The 23,908-nt window shown below is 40.0% G+C and overlaps 1 protein-coding gene across 9 annotated transcripts in view; it reads right to left on the minus strand.

The window, feature by feature from the left end:
• Positions 1 to 1,701: 1,701 nt before the first annotated feature.
• The window catches only part of vav2 (vav 2 guanine nucleotide exchange factor), a 146,241-nt gene continuing 124,034 nt past the window's right edge, over positions 1,702 to 23,908 (minus strand). For 2 of the 9 annotated variants that reach the window (XM_057360642.1, XM_057360646.1), the window contains 21 exons: positions 15,972 to 16,071; positions 13,127 to 13,222; positions 11,469 to 11,537; positions 11,229 to 11,315; positions 9,831 to 9,916; positions 9,616 to 9,748; positions 9,200 to 9,214; positions 8,091 to 8,200; positions 7,907 to 8,008; positions 7,113 to 7,201; positions 7,001 to 7,014; positions 6,712 to 6,733; positions 6,329 to 6,456; positions 6,112 to 6,189; positions 5,938 to 5,999; positions 5,491 to 5,607; positions 5,306 to 5,393; positions 5,103 to 5,226; positions 4,145 to 4,231; positions 3,709 to 3,863; positions 1,702 to 3,488 (listed from right to left, as the gene is read on the minus strand). In XM_057360642.1, the coding sequence (XP_057216625.1) occupies positions 3,441 to 3,488; positions 3,709 to 3,863; positions 4,145 to 4,231; positions 5,103 to 5,226; positions 5,306 to 5,393; positions 5,491 to 5,607; positions 5,938 to 5,999; positions 6,112 to 6,189; positions 6,329 to 6,456; positions 6,712 to 6,733; positions 7,001 to 7,014; positions 7,113 to 7,201; positions 7,907 to 8,008; positions 8,091 to 8,200; positions 9,200 to 9,214; positions 9,616 to 9,748; positions 9,831 to 9,916; positions 11,229 to 11,315; positions 11,469 to 11,537; positions 13,127 to 13,222; positions 15,972 to 16,071 (1,810 nt within the window). In that variant the 3' untranslated portion in view covers positions 1,702 to 3,440. The remainder of the gene's footprint in view (positions 3,489 to 3,708; positions 3,864 to 4,144; positions 4,232 to 5,102; positions 5,227 to 5,305; positions 5,394 to 5,490; positions 5,608 to 5,937; positions 6,000 to 6,111; positions 6,190 to 6,328; positions 6,457 to 6,711; positions 6,734 to 7,000; positions 7,015 to 7,112; positions 7,202 to 7,906; positions 8,009 to 8,090; positions 8,201 to 9,199; positions 9,215 to 9,615; positions 9,749 to 9,830; positions 9,917 to 11,228; positions 11,316 to 11,468; positions 11,538 to 13,126; positions 13,223 to 15,971; positions 16,072 to 23,908) is intronic. The other 7 variants (XM_057360645.1, XM_057360647.1, XM_057360643.1 and 4 more) reach the window with 6 other exon arrangements.

The following is a 23,908-nucleotide window of genomic DNA, read 5'->3' on the forward strand; positions in this document are numbered from 1 at the left end:
CCCAACAATACATTATAAAGTTTACAAATGCAGGTTTGTTTTAACGCACAGCGCGCAAACAGCAGCACCAGAATTTAGTGCTTACAGTCGCTCATTACACCTTAAAAAGACTACTGTAATTTTAAACATGTCCTCAACGTTCTGTTTCATCATTGTAGTGAATATATTCAACGATGTGCACTGGAGCAGATATTTATGCTCACTAAATGACCCCTCTCACAATTCTGGAGACCTGAATTGCACATCATCGTTGCGTAAGTACCATAATATCAATGATAATGCGCAAAACAAATAATGGAGCGGTAACACCTGTTGTATTTGTTTCTTTAAGGTAAAAAAGTGGGCCAATTTTGAGTCATAAATATCCAATGAGATAGACATAAATTCTAAATCTAGGTGGAATAAAAACACGCTCTTCCATGTTGTTAGAGTACATTTTACATTTAGTCATTTAGCAGACGACAAACAACAACAAAAAGGTTGTTTCCCCTTACAAATTTGAACCTGACTTGTGAGTGTGACACAGCTGATCCCAAAATATGTTTATGATTGGTGTAGTTCCTCTCGTTTAAAATCAAATTCTAAGAAACTGTCACCTCAATCTGGTAGCAGGTGCTATAGGCTGGTGTGCACATTTATTATAGAATTGATCGGGATGGGAACATCTCACATGTGATCATTACGCACACAGAAAAACACACATCCTTACATCTCACAACACGCCAAATACATTACTCACAACACAGAAAAACACACATCCTTACATCTCACAACAAAAATACATTACTCACCACTGCATCAAGACTTTTACTGTCATTGTAAAAGTCAAGCATCTTGGCTCCCCCTAGTGGCAATGCTTAACATATACATTAGAGAATGTACTGCTGTGTTAAAGGGGTCATATGACACGGCTAAAACGAATATTATGGTTTGTTTTAGATGTAATGCAATGTGTATACACGATTTAAGGTTCAAAAACGCTGTATTTTCCACATACCGTGCATGTTTGTATCTCCTCTTTGCCCCGCCTCTCTGAAACGCGCAGATTTTTTACAAAGCTCATGGCTCTGAAAAGCGAGGTGTGCTATGATTGGCCAGTTAACCAGTGCGTAGTGATTGGTGGAATACTGCAAACGTGTGATGGAAATGTAACGCCTCTTACCATATTTGAACATCAGGTTCCAAAGCAATTGTAGTGACAGGTACGCCCACCTTACTTGCGTATACATTTGGGCGGTCTTAGTCAAATCATACCATGAACTGACGTAGATTTGTGGGGGTGTGGTCACACGAGGCGTTTCAGGCAGGTCTGGGTGAGCATTTGCTTTTAGATAGAATGCATCTTTTGTTCCGACACTTTCATTTTTGCATATTTACGTGTCTAATACATGCATGGGCAACTTGTAACACACCAAAGACACAGAAAAACACGTATTGCGCCATATGACCCCTTTAACAATTGACACTCTGACCTCTCTTTTTCTGCCATATTTGAGATCTAGGTTGGAACATCACTAAACATCTGTTCATTGGGTGCCCTGTTCTTTAATGAACTTGAATGCTGGGATTAGAGAAAGAAAAGCCAATATGTGCAATTGTATCACAAAATCTTCTGTCCTTGGGAATGCACCTTTATACAAGAGAATGATCTGTTTTTCATACCCATTTAAAAAGCAGTAACAAAGAAACCACAAATAGGCAAAAAAGAAATATTTATTTCATGATAGACCTCAGTTTGTAAATCAATGACCATTCAAAAAATGTACACGATTCCATGTTTTTTAAAATCTTTTTTCAGGATCCACGGACAGCAGTTGTAATATCTATGACCACATGCAATGGGTTTCATCCACTACACAAACAGGAACTAAAGCCCCTAAGCCAGTGCTATCTTGACTGAAGCTGCACTCTTCCATCACTGTGACGGCTGAACTCGAAGTCTGAAGCGCAGCTAAAACATGTCATATCTTTTATGAGTCCAACACTCCGCTTCTGATAGGCGGCAACAGCAAAAGGTGTTTCTCAAAATATTGTATGACGGACACATCCATGCACTAACGGAGTTTACAGGTAATGTTCAAAGGACGATGCTCATCGTGTGAAGGATTTTAGACTGTACTTTTGTCTCCCAGAGGTAAAAAATAAGGACATTTATAATAATATTCAACTTTAATGTCCAGGTCTGCAGTGTGGAGTTTTAAAAGGTCTCTGGACAGATAAAGTGCACTTGATGGCTGAGGTTCTTCAGCAGCGGGTCTCCTAGTCCACAACAACAGTGAAGAAGATCCTGCCCTGATCTCACGGTATTTAATATGTAGCTCTGTAGCACCAAGCGACCACCAATCAGTAAGGCAAGATGCTCATGTGGCAGGCTGCAGATGAAAAAGATTTGGAGTGATAAAACAGATGTGCTTGTCGAAGACAAAACAATTCACAAAAACCTCTGGGCATTCATGAACATCAATGCACAGAACAGCAGTTTGAGCTTCTCCTTTTTACGTCCAAACTTTGGACCTCGTGAATCGCAAAATCTCATTTTGTATACTCCATGGCACGTTTGCGTGTGAAGACATGATGGTGGTATCCTTCACTAAGTTCCATTCACCATTTTGCAAAGTTGTCGCAAAGATCAGTTTGCATCTCTCAGTTTCAGTGAGTTGAGCAGCAGATCTGATCTTCTGCTCACATCAGTTCAATAGATGTTCGGTTTTCTTCTGTGGTGTTCTGACAGTTCAGCAGGCGGACGGACGGGACTGTGAGAGTGCAGTGCTGCAGAACCAGATGATAAAGCTGCACATTTAACCGGACATGTTGACAGTGAGGAACGCATATGTAAAGGCACCGTTTTTCTGGACAGGGCGGATATATCAGTGTGTATGTGCAAGACAAATCTGAGCTCCATCTCTTCACCTCCACCTATAAAGGCATTACCAATTACTAAGGCAATTTCTCTCTGAAAAGAAATGCAAAGTGCATTTTCTGCTCTTGTATATTCTTTGCACTGCTTCTGCTAAACAAACGTTCAACATCGCATTAAAATCATAGATATTTCTCTTTAATAAATTATAGATTTATTTTCGAATAATTATACCCCGCACCCCATTATACCCCAGTGGCCGCTGGCACACATTACGGGTATTACTGTACATCTTAAAGCCATGCTAATCCCTTTGGCCGGTTCGAGGCAAAGTTCTGCTCCGTTCAGTGTTTCCACGCGAGCCCTTCGGATGCTTAGAACGAATGGACTCCGCAAGAGATCACGCGGACATTCCGAGAAAGGAAAAAATCATATTTGTACACGACGATAGAAGACGGAAGTACAAATACTCATTGTAAAATGTTTCCAGCAAAAAAGTGTTCCATGAGGTGTTTCCATGGAAGTCCTCTTAGAGGGATGTGGATCAGAACAGTCTGATTGGATGACCTGGGACCCCAGAACTTCACTGCACCCCCTCCTCATCGACATATGTAGAGGGGAACCATCCAATCTGAAGGAAGAATATGGACAGTTTTATATATAACCAGAGACACAAAATATATAGATGCTCTAATTTGATTGGCTGATAGAAAAGCGTTAATAGTATAAAGGCACAAGGATGAACGTCTGTTTGTATCAATTAATGCTTTGGCTTCTTTTGAAACTATTTTTGCTTGTGGGTAAAAACTACACAAACTAACCAAAAGTTGTTTATTTTCTTGCTGTCTTACCCTGCCATTGGCCTCTCCTTTCCACCAGCCCTGGTCGCCACCGATCTTGCTGTAGATCTTGACGATGTCTCCTTCTCGCAGGGACAGCTCTCTCATGTCTCGAGCGGCAAAGTTGTATCGCGCCACAGCTGTGCTGACCACCCTGGGTGTGAACACTACACAAGACCACCAACAATCTACATTAGCACATGGACAACGCTGCAGGACTTACAATAGGCATACACATACAGTATGAGTGGACAATAAATTACAGCGGTCTGAGATGCGATTTCTACTCTAGACTTTCATGGGTGTGATTATGATTGTTATGAATCTCTGGATGCAGAATGAGAGGATGAGGAAACAACACCAAGGGTGAAAGGATGAGCGGGTGGAAATGAAGGAGGGGAGACGGATGGAGGCGAGAACACGAGAAAGAAACTCAGATGGGCAGTACCTGACCAAAAGGGAGCAGAGCTTTGAGAGGAGAAGTTGAGGCCCTGAGGACTGAGGAAGGAGAAGTTGTAGGAAGCGCAGGAGGCTGCTGAGACAGGGTGGAGGGGAGAAGAAAGACAGAAAGAGAACGAGCGAGCGAGAGAAGGGAAGAGGAGGAAGGGCACAACAGAGTTAAGAGAAAAAAGGCGGAATAAATTTAAGGACATGGGTTCCTTATCAAACAAAAGCAAGTCAACTGTATGCCTGTGTGTGTACCGGTCTACATATGCTGAAGGCCAAATCATTTTTCACATACATTTTAATAAACATCAGGGCAAACATTGTGCCGCACATTTTGTGTGTTCCTTAGAGGAAAGAAAACCATACGGAACAATACGTGGAAGTAAATGACAGAAGCTTTCATTTTTGGTTGAACTGTCTCTTTAATCTCTGCAGCTCTTGCGCTGACACACAACCTGCAGAACTTCCTTCTAAAACCCCATCCTCACTCTCACCCCTCAAACGGCATTGTCTTTGATTTCACAGTCATGCACTTACATAAAAGCGTAACGCCACATAAGCGTCACTGCAAGATGAACAATGCCGGTCTGATACGGGCACTCAGCCGAGGAGGGCAAACATCATTTATAACACATCTAAAGGAAGCATCTGCTTATTGGAGTCTTTTCAGCTGGCTGGCCCCAAACTTGGCCCCAGGAGCCAGAAGTCACGTTAAGGCGTTTGCTCCAGCCAGAGTGGGCGGCTCCTTGAAAACCAAGCCAAAAGTGACAGACAGCTGAAACGGTCAGAGGCGGGGCATACAGAATGTGAGGGCGGGACCAGCTGGCAGGGTTTGTTTGTGCAGACTTTCAAGGCTGGTGGATGGCTGCTTGCCAGACTGGTGGGGGTTCAATGCCAGCGTTAAGTGAAAGTCAAAGAAAGAGAGATATAAAGAAGGATTTATAGAAGTGAACCTTTACCTGGTGAACGGGTGTTGGTGCGAGAGCTCGATCGTTCCCGCGATTTGTAAGGGTACTTCAAGGTCGTATCCAACAGCTTAAAGCTCTCTTTCAACGAGTGACTTTGATAATACTCCACAAGCTCCTGTGATGAAAAACACATCGATTTAAAGTTATTTAAAGCAGACTGAGAAGTAACTCCAACCGTGAGATGCCTGACTTACCAAGAGGCTTTCAAACTTCTTCGCCTCTGTGATGTGTATCCAGTTGTCTTTCTCGATCACTTTGATGTGCTTCACTTCATCGTTAAACCTGGAACAAGACATGCACAATTCTCATTACCCACATCTCATAACCACACTTGCAGAAAGCCTAGAAAGCGTCTATTTCATTTCATCACATGACTCACTTGATACTGATGGCGAATCTCTCGGCCTCAGCCGTTCTCTCTCGGATCAGATAGGTGCCGCTGCTGTGAGACTTCAGCAGGTTGTCGGCCTGCTGTCGCTCCATGTTTCCAGCGAACCTGAAGCCCAGAGGGAAACACACCTGATTCACCGAGCCCGTTCAATACCCTGAACATCATTACAGCGTCTCTCGCAGGACCTGTTACCTCATTAATAGACAATAAACACTCAACACGCCCTACAATTAACCTACAGCCAATCAATCATCTTCATTGATTCTGCTTATGACACAAATACGATTCCATGCAAATTTGAGCAGGGTCGAAAACACTACCAAAATACCACGTATTTTGATGTTACAGTATATAGAACACACATTATAGCGCTAATACAGCATCTCTCGTCATTATAAAGCAGTAAGTATAGAAAATAAAAAAAGGATGAGATACCAGGGATAAACGCAGTAATCCATCTCTCTGGAGGACTGACGGCTGGAAAATGACTGGAAAGGCTGTGAGAAGAAAACCGAAGGATGATGTGAGATCACAAGGTTTTGTTTCTAATAGTGAACATGCAATGTCAAATATTGTAGCGCACTTATTTTCGGAAAAAAAAGCTCTTACCAATACCTTAGGGTCTAAACATGGTTTGACACTTGAACTGGGAAAGTAGCCAGTCTTCTGGGTTGAGATGAGCTTGCCCTTATGGGTAAAGCAAATGAATGATAAGGAAAAAAAAAGAATCTCGTTTCTTTCATTCTTTCAATGCAATTGAAAACATGGCAACCATAACACAGCTTATCCCTAAATGCATATGAGATAGTGAGTATGAAAGCTGTACCTCCCACCACGACGTGTCTGGATCTCCCTTCAGCAGCTCAATAACTTCTCCGGTCTGGAAACACAGTGGGATTTTGCCTGGCGGGGCAGGAGTTCCATGGTAATTTCTAATGGCCACCATCTTGGGACCTTGAGATAAATTATGGACACATGATAAAACACTCAAGGACAGAAGATAAAACACTTGTGTTTAGAGTTGTATAGTATAAAGAAGAGCCTAACATACACTAGATGGCAGCAAAGAGCTGAGGTATACTTTTAGTCAAGTTCATTTCAAGAGATTCAACCTGAAAGCTGCAAGCGATGTGTGCATTTTTCATACTGGCATAACCATATTCGTACTCAAGAAAATAGAAGCAAAACATTTGATTTATCATTTTTTACCTGATTGTGGAAGTCCAGGCTCCTGTCAGAGAGAGAAGTGAATGTGATTTAATAAGCATCGGTGTGTTAATATCATTTTTTTCATATCAGCTACATGTTATGAGCTTGACATGTTTTCCCAAATCAGGACAAACATTCAGGATTAAATAAGACCAACAGTAAAGTGATGAAGTTTGAGAAAAAGTTATCGCGCAGCATTCATAAAAGAGAATAATTAATTCATCAGACATTAGGGCACAGCAAATCAGAGAGATAGAGGGTTTAGGAGTTCAGGCCACTAAAAACTCACCGAATCATGAGGACCTGAAATAATAATGAGAGAGAGAGATGCATAGTCAGTGGCTGATGTCTTGAATTAGAGCAGATGTAATGCACGCAGCAGCTGTGTGTCAGAGACTCACTTATTTTGCAGATGGTAATGACCTCCAGACACTCCTTATGGACACCGGTCCCACAGCGTGAACAGTAGTAACCTTGGTAGAAAATACCCCTGAAATATAGATAGAGAAAGAAAACAAACTCATGATAAGGTCTTGATCCTAACACAACTAGAGCTCTGATAGATGACATTTCAATATTCAAATGTTTAGTGAATATATCTTCATTTCCTAAAGGTGCTGTGTATCATTTTTTGGAGGACCTATTGACAGAAATGCAATATAATACACATAACTATGTCTTCAGATGTGTATAAAGACCTTACATAATGAAGCGGTATGTTTTTATTACCTTGAGCGATTTCTATCTTCATACACCGCGGGTCCCCTTACATGTTGTTTCTACAGTAGCCCTAAACGGACAAACTGCTCTACAGAGCGTGTTTCGTAAATACGTTATCTCCTTCGGCAAAGAAGCGAAAATGTGACAACATAGCCCTGTGTCAGCTGCTGTAGTGCCTCGAAAGGAAGGGGTGGAGTGAGTCGTTGGTTGCAATTCGCAATCTCACCACTAGATGCATTCAATTCAACATCCAATTGTGACTAGTGCCCGGTTGGTTTACACATAAATTGAAACAGTGAGCTGGTATAATTAGCAGCTAATGTGCACACTGACCTACACTGTAAAGCGGCAAATTTAGGTCAGCGCACCATGATTTCACACGCGAATCAGAGAGGCAGCTCATGTAATAGAGGCCAGTAACACATTTCAGGCCACACTGCGTATCGTGTGTGCGCGGGTGTATGCGGGTCCTCACCTCAACAGCATTTTACAGGCCCTGCAGTTGGTGTTCTTTTCAAATGTGTGCATTTGGAAGTTGTGCTGGTTGGCAGTGGCTCTCTCTGGTTTGATGTTTGACCTGCACGGATTAAAACTCACTTGGTGACCTGGGTCCCGGAGCAAAATCGATTCGTTTCTACAATAATGCAGTTGTAACGTACATGGCCATCTCGAACTGCTCCATCCACTTGCGCTTGGTGTCTTCCGTTTTGCAGAAGAACTGGAAACCCTGTTTCCCCTGCAGGTGAATTAGGTAGAAGCCGTAGGACCACTGCGGGTACAGAGGGGATGGAGAAAGATGGATGAAGGGAGGAAAGTGGGGAGAGATCAATGGATTGAAGACAACAGCGTGCTAGGGCTCATTCACACAGGACGTGTTGCTTCTGAGAAATTGAATTGTATATTGTCAGTACAAGTGCACTTGTGCAGTATGGGCTGTTGCGTTGTACCACACTGTTTTCAAGCATCGTGTGCCTTACACCAAATATTAAGAAATACATTATTTACATTACTTATAGGATTGCACAATGTCTTAAAATTGCAAAATTTGGTTAACTTGAAAAAAACATTCTGTTCAATTCCAGTGCCACATGTCATGGGTGAAATGTCCCTTACACCGTGTCTACACGGTGTCAATCTGCACAATGCTAGCTTTGAACTCAATCAAACCAGCAACAAAACATATGAATTCATTTAGCAGACACATTTATCCAAAGCAACTTAAACATGAATATAATACAAGATGAAGCAATTGATTCAAGAGAGCATACAGTGCTACCATACCATACTTCATTTAAAGGGACAGTTCACCCCCCAAAAAATACAAATTCTGTCATCATTTACTCACCCAAATAGAAAAAAAACTACCATGAAAGGTAATGGTGCTCCAAAACAGTTTAGTTCCACACATTCTGCAAAATATCCTTTTTGTGTTCAGGTTCGGAAAATTGAAGGTTGAGTAAATAATGACAACATTTTCATGTTTGGGTGAACTATCCCTTTAAGTGCTACAATTGATGGAAAAAAGCATTTTTGTGTATTGAGAGCATGAACATGCCCAGACGTAATCTGCATTTTTTTCTTAGTATTTTCTGTGCCAATTGTGGGTCAAAACAACATTTTGGATTTGTTTTAAATGGTCAGCTGGTAGCAGAATGCTGCTTTGCATCTCTTGAAATAGCGGGAAACACAAATTTGAAGAGATGAAGAGAATCACGGCACTTAACACACAAACATACGACTGCTAAGAGAACATGAGTGTTCGGCTTACCATTTTTCCACTTGACTGGAGGGCATGCAAAGATTTACAGGGAGAGAGAGAGAGACCCTGTGTTACACATGCATTCTCATCTACATGCAAAAATTTCTGATCGTTAGAGTAATGGAGAATGCACCAGTTTTTTTCTGATTCTAGACACACATGCTAGAGTACAGCATATCAATTCTGATTGGTCGAAAATGATTACAAGCATCATGCCTTAATGCTCCAGGACGAGACTTTAATGAAGGCCATCTATCTGTGCATTTCACCACGCAAACAGATTCATCCCATTTGCTTTGCAATAAGATGCAGCACATACGGATTATTGACTCAGTCGACTTCAAAGAAGTAATACAACTGCAAAATTACGCATCATCTCCCATCAATTATATTCTGAAGCATCTGCGAGGCGACGGGTGTCTCACCTTTTTCATGTCACGGTTATTCATGGGGTCATCCGACATCTTGTAAAAGTGAAGTTCGATGATCTCCTTTAGCTCATAGTTATCGCCTTTCCTCTTGCATACAATCACGACTTTATCAAACAGGAAGATGTATCTGGAGAGAGAAGAGGATGTTTTGTGGCATGAATTTGATTTGTTGGGTATGAGACATGACCAGTGAAAATCGTCGATCATACCTGTCTTGTTTGGTCCGGTTAACTATAGAAGACACCTTCAGTTCTCCATCTATCTTTGGTCTACCGTATTCTTCTAGTTTCACCTGCTGTTTATGACATGATCACACACACACACACACACACACACACACACACACACACACACACACACACACACACACACACACACACACGCACACGCACACGCACACGCACATCACACACACACAAAATAATGTTATTACCTTTAGATGAGTACACACTTTGTACTCACATTTATGTGTCGCCTTACAATGAAGTAAAACATCCACTATAAGAAGATTTAAGAAGACTAGCTTTTACTGGCAAATAAAGTGTGTTTTTTTAATTGGATTTAATAGCCATATCATTTATTTTGTGCAAGAGTTGCTGCTGTATTAAGAGTCATTAAAGGCATGTCAAAGCCATGGAGTGAACGTCTTATGTCCCTAAGTGCCGTGGCTCATTGGCTCATTGATGTTTCGCTGAGGGCGTCATCTGCGCTACAGACCATCACATAAATAAACCAGACCTGATACACTTACTCCTACATTAGCTCCTGACAGAACATACACTGATTTTATTCCCTTTAAACACAAAGCAAAACACGTCCTGCATGTGTTCCCGGCCTGGAGGCTTTCAGGATTTATTTTACACAACAAAAGTGACAGTGAAGGGGCAGGTAGGGGCTTGTAAATAACGAAATGTTTGGGGATAAAGAGGAATCGGCCTGGAGAAACAAGCACTATCATGTGAAACAGTATAGAAGTCAAACCTGCAATCCACATATGTGCAGTGCAGGTTATATATTTGTACAAAGGTTGGCTTGATAAACCTGACTGAAAACCTTTTTCCAATCAATGCAAAAATTGATAGTAGACAATTAAATATTTATGTAATAATTGCATATCACGTAACAGGAACATTTACATGCATTCTTTTATTTGGCAGGCCTAAAAGGCACATCAATCACGAGATTATATTTTTAATTATTTATATATATATATATATAGAAAGAGAGAGAGATGTCATTATAATAATTACTGGGTATAAAGTATATAAACAATTAATCATCTCAAGCTCTGTGTTTGATCCTATTTTCCAGCTGTGATTTCAAATATATTCCCCAAATAATACCAAAACAAAAATATTATATATCCTAACTGAGCAAGACAAACACAATTAACTTTTGTTACTCAAGCAGACACACAAATTATGAACAGACAGCTGAACTCAACATCATTAACTGTCTTCATTTAAAAAGCGCCCTTCTTTCTCACATGCGTCTATCACGGGACACTGGCCATTATTATAATAATTACAACAGATTCAATTTTCCTATTTTAAATGCAAAACGTGACATCAAACCACTTTACATGTATACATTTGTCAGTCACTTACCAGATTATCTATAGAGCTCTGAAATTCGCTTATTTTCTTTAACGTTTCGTTGTCTCTTTTCACTTCGTTGATGTACATGGACAGGTCCTTCAAAAACAAGAGAAAATACAACTTCAAGCCCCTAAAACACAGACTAGCAGAGATCATAACACATATCTCAATCATGCATCTGTTAGGGATGATAATATTATAAACCAGCTGTTGTGGGCCAAATCAAGCTGTTTATATTAGTGGTCACACCTGCATGGCATCCAGTGCCTCCTTTAGCTGCTGTCTCTCCGGCCGGTTCATAGAGTAACTCACTAAATCCTGTGAACAGACAACATGACGGCGTGTCAAACACACACTCATTCAGACAGCTGGAAGTGACTAACATCACTAAGAAAGAATTTCCAATCCAGTATACTTTTCCATTACATATATTTACTGGTTGCACATTTGGATTTCATTTTGGGCAGAACTAACTAAACTTTCCTAATTTCAAAGGGGATTTGGGAGTTTCTGAAGTGAATATATTCAACCGAAGTAGACGTGCTAACAAACAATGATGGGAAGGAAACAACCGTTTTGCAAAGAACTGAAGCTGAAAATAATCCTTTCAGGAAGATCCATTCGAGATCCCTAGAGTGCAATTTACAAAATTAAACAAACAACAACAATACAACACCTCAACATCATCATATCAACATACTTCTGGAAAAAATTTAAGGGGTCATATGACACGGCTAAAACGAATGTTATCGTTAGTATACACGACTTAAGGTTAAAAAAACGCTGTATTTTACACAGACTGGCATGTTTGTATCTCTCTGAAACGCGCAGATTTTTTACAAAGCTCATGGCTCTGAAAAGCGAGGTGTGCTATGATTGGCCAGTTAAGCAGTGCGTAGTGATTGGTGGAATACTGCAAGCGTGTGGTGGAAATGTAATGCCTCTTACCATATTTGGAACATCAGGTTCCAAAGCAATTGTACTGACAGGTACGCCCACCTTACTTGTGTAAACATTTGGGCGGTCATATCCACGAACTGACGTAGATTTGTGGGGGTGTGGTCACACGAGGCGTTTCAGGCAGGTCTGGGTGAGCATTTGCTTTTAGATAGAATGCATCTTTTGTTCCGACACGTTAATTTGTGCAATTTTACGTGTCTAATACATGCATGGGCAACTTATAACACACCAAAGACACAGAAAAATACGCATTTGCGCCATATGACCCCTTTAAATTACACACACACAACGACATGCCTGAAACACATGCCACACAAGTCAAGTGTCTGTGTATCTACACTATGACATTTTCAATAAATATCTAAGAAAACACAAAGGCAACAAACCCACAGCACAACATCCCCTGGGTTTGAGTGGCATGAAGCTGTGGGAGGGGTGAAATGGGGTGCGGATAATATGATTTAGGCATGGCTGATTTAAACAGTGTCACAGTATCCGGAGGCTCAAGAAAACCGGAGAACCCGGTCTGCAACAACCCCCCCCCCAGCCCACTCAAACACGCTTTCCTCTCTGCTGTATCGTGCCATCCGTCCCACGTCCCACTATTCCTCTCTGCATTCATTATTCATGTCTGTTGTGAATTAATGATGGTTTGTATCATGCAGGGTGTCTTGTTTAATACATGATGTCTATTAGCAGCGGCTGGCCAGATTGGGCGGCCACATGGGTCTTGTTGATGCTCGGGTGAGGTAAAACGATCTGAATGTTTTATGGGATTGAGAGGGCTTTCTGCTGCTTTCAGACTTTAAATCGGAATAAACTGAAGTTTAACAAGATTGTCAATTCACAAATCTGAACGAGTAACCCTTGAATAACCACTCTCTGTGAACAGTAGCTAAATTCATAGCAATGGTAGTGATGAAGCACGTTTGTGGAGTGGTTCTCACCTTAAGCAGAAGGTGATATTTGAGGACCCTCTGCATAGGAACCACCAGGAGATCCTGAAGCTTGAACTTGCCCTCCTGGACCTTCATGGTACACTCCTGTGGTAGAGGATTAATGCAACAGGTCAGCATTTTGTAAAAAGCCAAATTGTGTACATGCAAAACAACAAAAGATGTCTTATGTGAGAATAAATAAGCAAAAAAAAGACTACAATAAAGAAAACGATGCTATTAGATTAAGAAACAGAGAACATATGGATAGGAACTGAAAAAAAAAGTTTTTTTTTAGAATAGTATAGACGATTTCGTCTTAACAATATAAACAAAAGTTACTGCGCATGCGCACTTGTGTGACCCCAACTGAACTTCCGGTACACATTCACAAACAATAAAGTGCCTGTAGATTATTTCTGATAACAAGCAAAAGAAGCCGAGAACCGTAAATGGCTAAACTTGTCTCTCCAATATTTTGAATTCAGACTGCGATACCAAACTCAACCGCTAGATGTCAATGTACCATACGGTTTCTTTAAATGCGTCAAAACTACAGGACCCATTCAACAAATTGTTTCTTTAATAAAATGAACATACAACAAAATTAAACAAATCGTTTATTTAATACAATTATTATACAATAAAATAATAATACAAATTAATCTTAACATAAATTAAATAAAATATAAATACTTATATTATTACACACTAGCCAAACCCAAACCGGAAGTTAACAGGGGGTCAGGCGTGGCCGCGTCCGATGAAACGGTCTATACACTGATGAATCAAACACAATAAAACCAGGAACATTTATTAAAAAGCATTTAATTATATTTTTATGTCGTCTTTAAACTGAGACTGTACTACAGTACATTATCTTTAAAAATGGATTGACTTTATTCCGTGCTGTGGATTTGTAGTCTTGATTTTGTGTGTTAATCCCTTCATTTTTAATCTCCCCGTTCTGGTGCTACATGCACGCGAGGATGAACGAGTTACTCAACTGTCACGCTTGACATTCAGAAGCGACTAAGAAAGAGGTTCATTCCTCTCTGTGACTATCACCGACTCCACGTCCCTCCTGATGAGACACGTCAAGCTAATCCGCCCTGAGAGCCTCTCGTCTCACACAAGAGGTCTCGTGACCGCGGCCCGAATGCGCTGAGCTTGATTACCGAGCCCTTCTCCTGCGGGCGATAATTGTGTGAATCAGACAGCAAGCATGTACACAATTGCGATCGCTACGATTTTATCTGTAATCTCCTCTAATCCTGCTGGGAATAACGGCTGACTAACTTTCTCCCTCGCCGTTCTTTATTTCTGGAGTCATTAAAGCCCACACCACCTCTGACTGTCACCCACAAAAAAACGAGTCCTCCTTTGCGTCCCGAGCAGCATTACGGAGAGCGAAATTAGTTCATGTCCCAGAACTGTCAACAGCAGTGTGCAGTGGGAGGATGCTGACCACAGGAACGGTTTTTGTGAGAAAGAGCTGTTAAAAGAGTTTCCTTTGAGGCTGCGCTCCTGCCTTAGCACTTTATACTGGCTGATGACATAATATAGTTCCAGTGTAACAGCGAGGAATGTGTTTTTTTGGTTAGGGATGGGGACCGAGAACCGGTACATAATTGGGTCGGGGACCGAGAACCGGTACATAATTGGGTCGATACCAGAGTATCGATCAACTTCATGACAAACGATACTGTTATCGATACTTGCGTTGTTTTATCTCTGTGTATTCGGGTGTTAAACGGCGAATTAGAGGCTGCTGCCTGTCATTTTCCATCCCTGAATGATGTCCGAATGGCCGCAGTTTGCTCGACGTATGTGTGATATCTAGGGCCATATGATTTCCGCGATGTTTTTGCAATCTGATCGTGTTTATGAGTGAAAGAGTGGCATGGTTGCGCTTGTGGACCTTTCAGCGTCCGCGTTTCACAACGAGGAAGCTTCCCTTTGCGGAAACCCGTTCAAATAAAAGTCCTTTATTTGAGAACAAGTTATAACATTGTTTTTAATAATTCGGCCACGGAGTATATTTACTTACTTTAGTAAATTGAAGTAAATGTGCTAGTAAAATTATAAAAAATAGTACATATAATTAAAAAAACATTACTTTATTATACTAATAGTACTAAAATTTATGTAGACCTAAAACCAGAAAGGAAAAAAGAAATACGGTCTACCAGCCAAATAACCATAGAGATGTAAAGTAAATATGTTGAATTACATTATGATGTGCTCCTATGCACATGCTAAGTGCCGTAAGTGGTATGCTAAGGAACACACACACGTTTTGTTATGTGGCATTTTCTGTTTGCTCAGAAGTATTTGTAAACTGCAGTTCTAAAGCTCAGCTGTAATAAAGAAACTTAAAATGTTTAACATCTTGTCACAATCTGTGTTTTTGCATCAAATTATAGAGTGTAGTATCGATAACAGTATTGATAAGTACCGGTATCGATATCGATAAAATCTTAACGATACCCATCCCTAATTTTAGTAGATTTTGAGAATGACGAATTTCAACCATATAAGTGAACGTCTACTTGATTCACACATTACATTTTGAGATTTGCAATTCATAACATTTCTTTCCCAGCACAACAAAGGGGTAAGAGCAACAGTATAAGAATCTTAGCAAGTTAGTGATAGTTAATTAAACAGTTGACATGTTTATAGCTTTCGACACATTAGGATTAATGGAAGATACCACAGACGCATAAAACTTCAAATCAAAAATGCATAGCAATATGCCGCCTTTACAAAACCCAGGCACTACTTCTGATTGAGCTAATAGCATCGGTGTATCATTTGACATCAGACAAGGGCTTTGATCATGTTAAGTGCTTGCCTCCACTTTACACTTGACGTCTTCCCGTGTGACGATCAGCTCCTCCAGTGTCTTCTGAGCGTTCTCTATATGGCTGCAGTACTGGCCATAAATCAGCAGTCTACAGAAGAGAGAACAGCATTACCCAAACACGACTACATTTAGTACCATCACAAACAATAATTAAACAAATGAAAACAAAAATCACAATTAAAATTACATTGTTCTGTTGAACAGCTGGTAAAAATACAATTGGTTCTTCAAAATCAATCATTTATGTTCCCATTCCTAGTAAATACGCTGGTTCTAAATCATGGCTGTCCTTCTGAAACCTCAGACGAATTTTCAGAAAATGTAAAAAACACTTTACTTTTTAAATAATTAGGTACTGTGTTGTCAAAGTCGACAAGGACTTTTTCTAATACATTTTATTGGTTAGATTTTTGCAAAACCATACCATACCCACCGATCTTATAAATGACTGGATTGCATCATTGCACTGAAGCTACCGCGCCGCCATGTTGGTATGCCCAAACGTTCTATTCAATTAATAGGGAGTTGTCACATATTAATGATAAAACAGTAACTTACCAGTCCCCGTTTTTATATCTTAAGTCGCAAAGTACATTCTTACTACGCAAATTTCTTAAGCATGTAAATGGTTAATTATTTAAAGTCTGGAATTTTACCTTCTTATTAGATATAGAGTGAGTTAACATTCAGTTTCATTACAGTAGCGTACACCTCAACATATGACAAATGTGCTTATTCTGAAATCTAAATGCAGATAAAAAAAGGGTGTATATGTTCTTTAAGTCATGAAGTTTTATTTCTAAACATTTACACATGTGCCATTTCAACAGTGTGCAATACACACTCACCTTCTATACATTGATTTCTATGTCTCTATTCTACCCAAAATAAACATAAACATTGGAAAAACATCAGAAGTAACAATTAATTTAAACACACATGCGAACTAAAAATGTATGATGCGCCTAATAAGCTGAAAAACAGGTTATTTTAGATTGTCATTTTGACTAAGTCAATGGCGCTCTCTGTCATTTGGGCATACCAAGATGGCGGCGCGATCGCTTCCGGTGGCTTCACCTCCTGCCGCTGGTTTAGCGTTCTAGGCGCAATCCAGTCATTTATATAGATCAGTGACCATACCATACCATACAAATATAATAATGATCTATCGCAAAAAATAGAAATCACAAAATATGGAGAGACAAGGTTTCAGAAGGACCGCAGAGATATATTAACATAATTTTTTTAGAGACAAATATGGATATACTGTAAATATGTATAAACAGACACAGAAAAAATAAGAGACCATGTGTTTAGGTAAAATTATTAGTTTTTTGTGAACTGCTAACAATATTTCTCCCAAATTTTAAATAAACATATTGTTCCTATTTGAATTTATTTGGAGAAAATGAATACTGGAGAAACAGGTCAAAATAACAGAAAAGATGCTCTGTATTTTTTCAGACCTCAAATACTGCAAAGAAAACAAGTTCATATTCACTTTTAAGCAATACAACAATATTTGTACACGTATTTATGAAAAGTAAAAACAAATTGTGATAACCTTGATTTTTATCAAAGTTTTCATGTGTCTTGTCATGCGGTCAGTCTTTCACATTGCTGTTGGATGACTTTATGTCACTCCTGAGGTTTAATTTTGTCGAAATTCAACAGACACTGGACTGGAACGGTCACAATACATCTAGAAATGCTGATTAAATGAAAATTTGGAATGGTCTCTTATCTTTCCAGTGGCTGTAAATATTTGTCTACAAGTGGTAAAAAGCAGCACTACATACTTTTTTTAAACTGGAGCAAAATCTGTTTTTACAGTCTACATTAAATGTATCTTTAGTGAAGCATGTAATGGATTCTGGACCGTGTTTATTCAAGCCATCGAGAACATCAAAACACATTTATTTGATTTCACAATGCACTCCTGTCAGTGCATGACACATTCTGGAAGCTGTTCAAAGTCATCTTGCCTAGAACATAGCACCACGTGTGGCACAGATTTTTGCCTCTGAATTAAGTAGGACACTGGCACAGTTGGCAAGCTCAAACCCTGGGATACTCTTGGCTTGCCATGCTCTTAATTGTGGTTTTGCTTAAGCCAAGTCCACTTTATGAAATATAATCATTGCTTTTAATGGTCCTTGATCATATGCGTGAAGCTCACTAAAGCTTGTAATCCTACACAAGTGTCCAGTACATTAAGATAAAACCAAGACAAGAAAAGTGGTCTGACCAAAGTAAGATAAAGCAGATCTAAATCCAAACTGGATCGTCCACTAATGAGGGAGAAACACATCTGGATGTGCTCTAACGAGTGAAGGGATGAGGATGAACTCAAATGCAGCTCATTAAGTGTGCTCTCTGAAGTGAACTACTGGACTGCCATTCAGGACATATGTTCCAAAAGCAAACCCAAGCCTCTCTTCAGCGATTCATATGCTGATACTGTACAGTATGTGAGCCATACACCGCTACTGTATCAGCAAGGGTAACATCATCGAACTAAAAAGTGCCGTCCGAATTTCCCCTTGTAGTAGTAAAGGGGCTCCCCTGCTGCTCCGCTCTCCGTCTGGGTCTCAGTGCCCTTGGGCTAAGCAGGCCTGATTAAAGGCTAATCTGGAACAAGAGAGACATCTTGGTTCCTCGTGGAAACGGAGTGATGGAGATTAATGACGGCCCTGATCAGTTATGAGCCAATAGGCACATTCAACGGCATATTGAAAATGCAGGGGCAGGTGTCGGGAATTAGCTGTAATAACAGATGTCACAGACATAATTGAACATGAAGGTCTTTTTTACAAGGCAATTTCCAGATTAAATGTTTCAGGTGTCTCATAAAAAGGGCTGCGGGGAAGAGACGATGCTCTATGTAGGACACCTGAAATGATACAGAAATAATGGAACAAGAACTTTCACGTAAATCAAGAAGAGGCCGCAATGCAGCAGTATTTGCAATATTTTTTATTAGAAATATGTATTTTAATAGAACCACAGCAAGTTTATGTTTATTTAAATACATATAGTATGAATTAGGGCTGTGCCGATAAAAGATATCATATCGAATCGCGATAGAATGCATTTCAAAAACGATGATAAACTAATGGAATTTTGACTCGATATGGATTAATCTTACAGTCTAACAGAACGCAGAAATAAACGCAACAACAGTCAGTCAGCGTGCAGCTTTTATCATGCGCGTCAAAGTACAACGTCCATCTCATACTGCACTTGGCAAAGAAAACTCAACATGAGGAGGAAAACATTACTGGAAGCGGAAACAAAGGTGAAACTAACCTCGAGTTGTCATCACGCGGTTTATCAAGTGTCTTATTTTTTTTGCAATCGCCGGTTAAACAAAACAAACTTGAGGTGCAATTGCAAGCGAGTTACTTCGAAACTCAAGCACAAACGTTTTTATATCCATCGTTAACAATATCTGCTAACATGAGCTGGTGCATATGAAACAAACCAGCGCTGCCCTGTACAGATCAGAGATGTAATGAAGTGAGATTAAAATATTGAACCTTGTATGTAAGATGCTTGCATGATTAAAGAAATGTACTACAGTTTATGTGAGATGTCTTTTTGAAAGACTAAGGTTCACTGAATGCATTGAATGAATCCCACTACTTGAGCAAGACATTATTGCAGCGTTATGTATGTGCGCAGGTGCTGAGCCAATAGCGTTCGAATGTACGCAGTAACGGAGCCCTTTCATTGGTTGAATGTACTGAATGAACACTCCCTTTACTTAACGAGTCAATTGAGTCAAAATGAGACTGAATGAACTGGTACATGTTGTTTATGGCCTTATATCCTCTGTGTTGCAACAGTGCATTTCATTTAATTGAATTGAATTAATTGAATTGATCGTTATCGATCAATATAGAAAAAAACTATCGAGTTTACTTTTTTGCCATATCGCCCAGCCCTAGTATGAATCCAATTATAATTGCAATTGTTTGCTAATAAACAATATTAATATTACATATTAAAATAGGTGGAATTTATATCCAATTGAAGAGTTTTTTTTAATCATGTTTTTTTATTGTGCACTCCAATTACTATCAATCAAACTTAAGTTGGTTTGTTTTGAATCAACAGAGCAGATCTGATGAGGTAGACCGCGTGCGATCTTTTATTTCGAGTTTTAAACACAGCACACATTAGTGTTCAATGAAGATCATTACTGACCCTTTAATGACCCATTCATCTAAATGCAATCGAAGTAGAAACAAGTTAACAACCAGAAGCAATGCACATCAGTAACCGACCCTTAAGAAAGACGGTCTTTACGAAGCTAATTCTGGTGACTGACTCTGAAATCGGATTCGTGTTAATTTACCCAAAGGCAGAGTTGAGAAAGAGGTGTTAAATTAAAAAGAAATGTTCCCGTTCGTGTTGCTCCTGCCTCTTTGGCTTTGGGAAGCCAGACGGTTTTAGACATGCAACGTTCCGACAACTGCAACAACAAAAGAGTCCAGGCTATTCAGCCTCTTCCTCAGAAGTTCTGCCTGCTTTCCTCCTCTCCTGGCACTTTAGACTATGAGGTTGGGATGTGATGAAGAAGGAAAGAAAAAAGCTTGGGGTTGAGGTAAAAAGCCTTTTAGTGTGTAAACACGTGCTTTTTGAAATCATCTGTTTCCAGCACTATCGCCCGCCACACCGGCTTTCTCATTATGGTAAAGCCGTCATGCATGTTATTTCACAGAAAATACAATTCGGTATAGATGCTCTACTTCCAGCTTCCATCTGTATCCATCTGAAAGGACCAGGGTGTTGAGAAAAAGTGGAAGTGACAGGACGGCGAGAGAAGTAATAGTCTCTGACACGCAGCACTGAAGACCCCTCACCTCCACTTTAACACAACCTCACTCTCAACACAACCCAACTAATAATGTCCCTTTGCAATTCCGCACTTGTGTATCGTGCAAATTAGGTGGGAAATGACTCTTCAAAAAATGGCTGACTGCAACGTTGAGAGTTTATTGACTTTTAAAGCACCTCTATCCCAGTCTGGCCTCCCTCTAAAGTTGTGGCTCCTTAAAAGCGGCTCGATGGTTTGCCGTGAAACAGGATGGTATTTTCGTTGTTCGATATGCCCTTCACAGCATCAATGGTCCTGAAAGCTTCTCCATTATTTCATTATATGGACTGCACCACCGCAAAAGGTCACATGGACTTACAAGAGGAGATAACTAAATTAATTAAAGGCAGCTGGGCTTTTGGAGCGATGGATGGAGGTGTGGAATACAGCAGGCGCACAACGGCCAAATCCCCTGGCCATTTCTCTCTTTGTTGAGCGGAAAGAGAGAGAGGAAGCATGCACACTATAATGAAAAGGAGAAACATGCCAATCGGATGAAGCATTGCAAAGGCGCGTGACGCAGTCCTGCCCTAATGAAATGAATAATTTGCCAAAAATACTCAGCCTTGTTTCATGCTTAATGTCACCAAATGTAAATATAATCTGTCAGATTTTATTATGAGAAAATGAAAAGCTTTTCGCCCTCTCTCTGTCATGGTTCTGCTTCTTTTAGTCTTGGATTTCCTGGTCCTGAGGCAGAGCCATGACAAAGTCTTTGGTTATGTGTGGAGAGAAACATATTATTGTCCTTTTGACAATAATATGCGTTCTCTCCAGTGTCTTGTCATTGGCCCCGCCTCTCTCGTTTCATGTATTGCTTTCCTTCCGTGTCTAATGTTTCCCACCTGCCCTAGCTCGTTATCCCTCGTTTGTCTTTCCTATATATACCCTCATGTTTCTTTGTCCTGTGCTCGTGTATTACGTTGTATATGGTGTCGTCGAGTGTATTTCATGTAGCCCGTGTTTGCTGTGTTCCTGTGAAAACCCCTGTCAAGTCGAGTTTAGTAAGTCTTTAGTTTAGCTTTTGTCTAGTGTTGTTTATTTTAGTCTAGTCTTAGTTAGTCTACGTCCTGTCTGCTTCCTGTTATCTTGTTTTCTTGTTTCTTGTTTTGTACCTTTGTTTTTTGTCATTAAATATATACACTCACCTAAAGGATTATTAGGAACACCTGTTCAATTTCTCATTAATGCAATTATCTAATCAACCAATCACATGGCAGTTGCTTCAATGCATTTAGGGGTGTGGTCCTGGTCAAGACAATCTCCTGAACTCCAAACTGAATGTCAGAATGGGAAAGAAAGGTGATTTAAGCAATTTTGAGCGTGGCATGGTTGTTGGTGCCAGACGGGCCGGTCTGAGTATTTCACAATCTGCTCAGTTACTGGGATTTTCACGCACAACCATTTCTAGGGTTTACAAAGAATGGTGTGAAAAGGGAAAAACATCCAGTATGCGGCAGTCCTGTGGGCGAAAATGCCTTGTTGATGCTAGAGGTCAGAGGAGAATGGGCCGACTGATTCAAGCTGATAGAAGAGCAACTTTGACTGAAATAACCACTCGTTACAACCGAGGTATGCAGCAAAGCATTTGTGAAGCCACAACACGCACAACCTTGAGGCAGATGGGCTACAACAGCAGAAGACCCCACCGGGTACCACTCATCTCCACTACAAATAGGAAAAAGAGGCTACAATTTGCACGAGCTCACCAAAATTGGACAGTTGAAGACTGGAAAAATGTTGCCTGGTCTGATGAGTCTCGATTTCTGTTGAGACATTCAAATGGTAGAGTCAGAATTTGGCGTAAACAGAATGAGAACATGGATCCATCATGCCTTGTTACCACTGTGCAGGCTGGTGGTGGTGGTGTAATGGTGTGGGGGATGTTTTCTTGGCACACTTTAGGCCCCTTAGTGCCAATTGGGCATCGTTTAAATGCCACGGCCTACCTGAGCATTGTTTCTGACCATGTCCATCCCTTTATGACCACCATGTACCCATCCTCTAATGGCTACTTCCAGCAGGATAATGCACCATGTCACAAAGCTCGAATCATTTCAAATTGGTTTCTTGAACATGACAATGAGTTCACTGTACTAGAATGGCCCCCACAGTCACCAGATCTCAACCCGATAGAACATCTTTGGGATGTGGTGGAACGGGAGCTTCGTGCCCTGGATGTGCATCCCACAAATCTCCATCAACTGCAAGATGCTATCCTATCAATATGGGCCAACATTTCTAAAGAATGCTTTCAGCACCTTGTTGAATCAATGCCACGTAGAATTAAGGCAGTTCTGAAGGCGAAAGGGGGTCAAACACCGTATTAGTATGGTGTTCCTAATAATCCTTTAGGTGAGTGTATATCTGTTAACCCCTGAACTGCTGCCTGCATTTGGGTTCTTCCCTCACACATCATGACACTCTCTCTCTCTCGTGATGTCTTTCCACTTTTAAACTGAATAAAAGTTTGTGTGGACTACAGTTTGAAATTGCACAAATGACAAATCATTAATGTCTCAATTGTTTCTCATAGACAGTAAAAAAAATGTCATGCATATTAAATATAGCATTATATAAATATAGCTATATATACACAGCTATGTTTCCTATACATTTAATTGCTTATATTACTTATACAGTATACAAGCTATATTTATATTCATTTCATATTTAGCTATATTTTATGTTCATCAAAAGTATATTATATTATATAAAACTATTATATCTATTAAGTATAGCTTTCTAAATGTAATTCATACTGTAGATGATCTAATGTGTCTTCAAGTGTAAAGAAGACCCAATGTAGAGCCAATTTTTGGCTCAAATTTGCCAAGACACCAAAGTCTGCAAAGTCAGAAATTTGAATAATGAAAATTTTCCAAAAATCACAACTATGCAACTACAACTAGGCCATTCACGTGAAAAGCTCTATGCACAGATTGTATAGTTGCATCTATTTTAACTTCTCCCAAACATTTTAAGACAAACACCTTAAATGTTGGCACACACAATGTGTTTCATTGGCATATACATCATTGGC

Source organism: Triplophysa rosa, linkage group LG19, assembly GCF_024868665.1.
Source record: "Triplophysa rosa linkage group LG19, Trosa_1v2, whole genome shotgun sequence".
NCBI lineage: Eukaryota > Metazoa > Chordata > Actinopteri > Cypriniformes > Nemacheilidae > Triplophysa > Triplophysa rosa.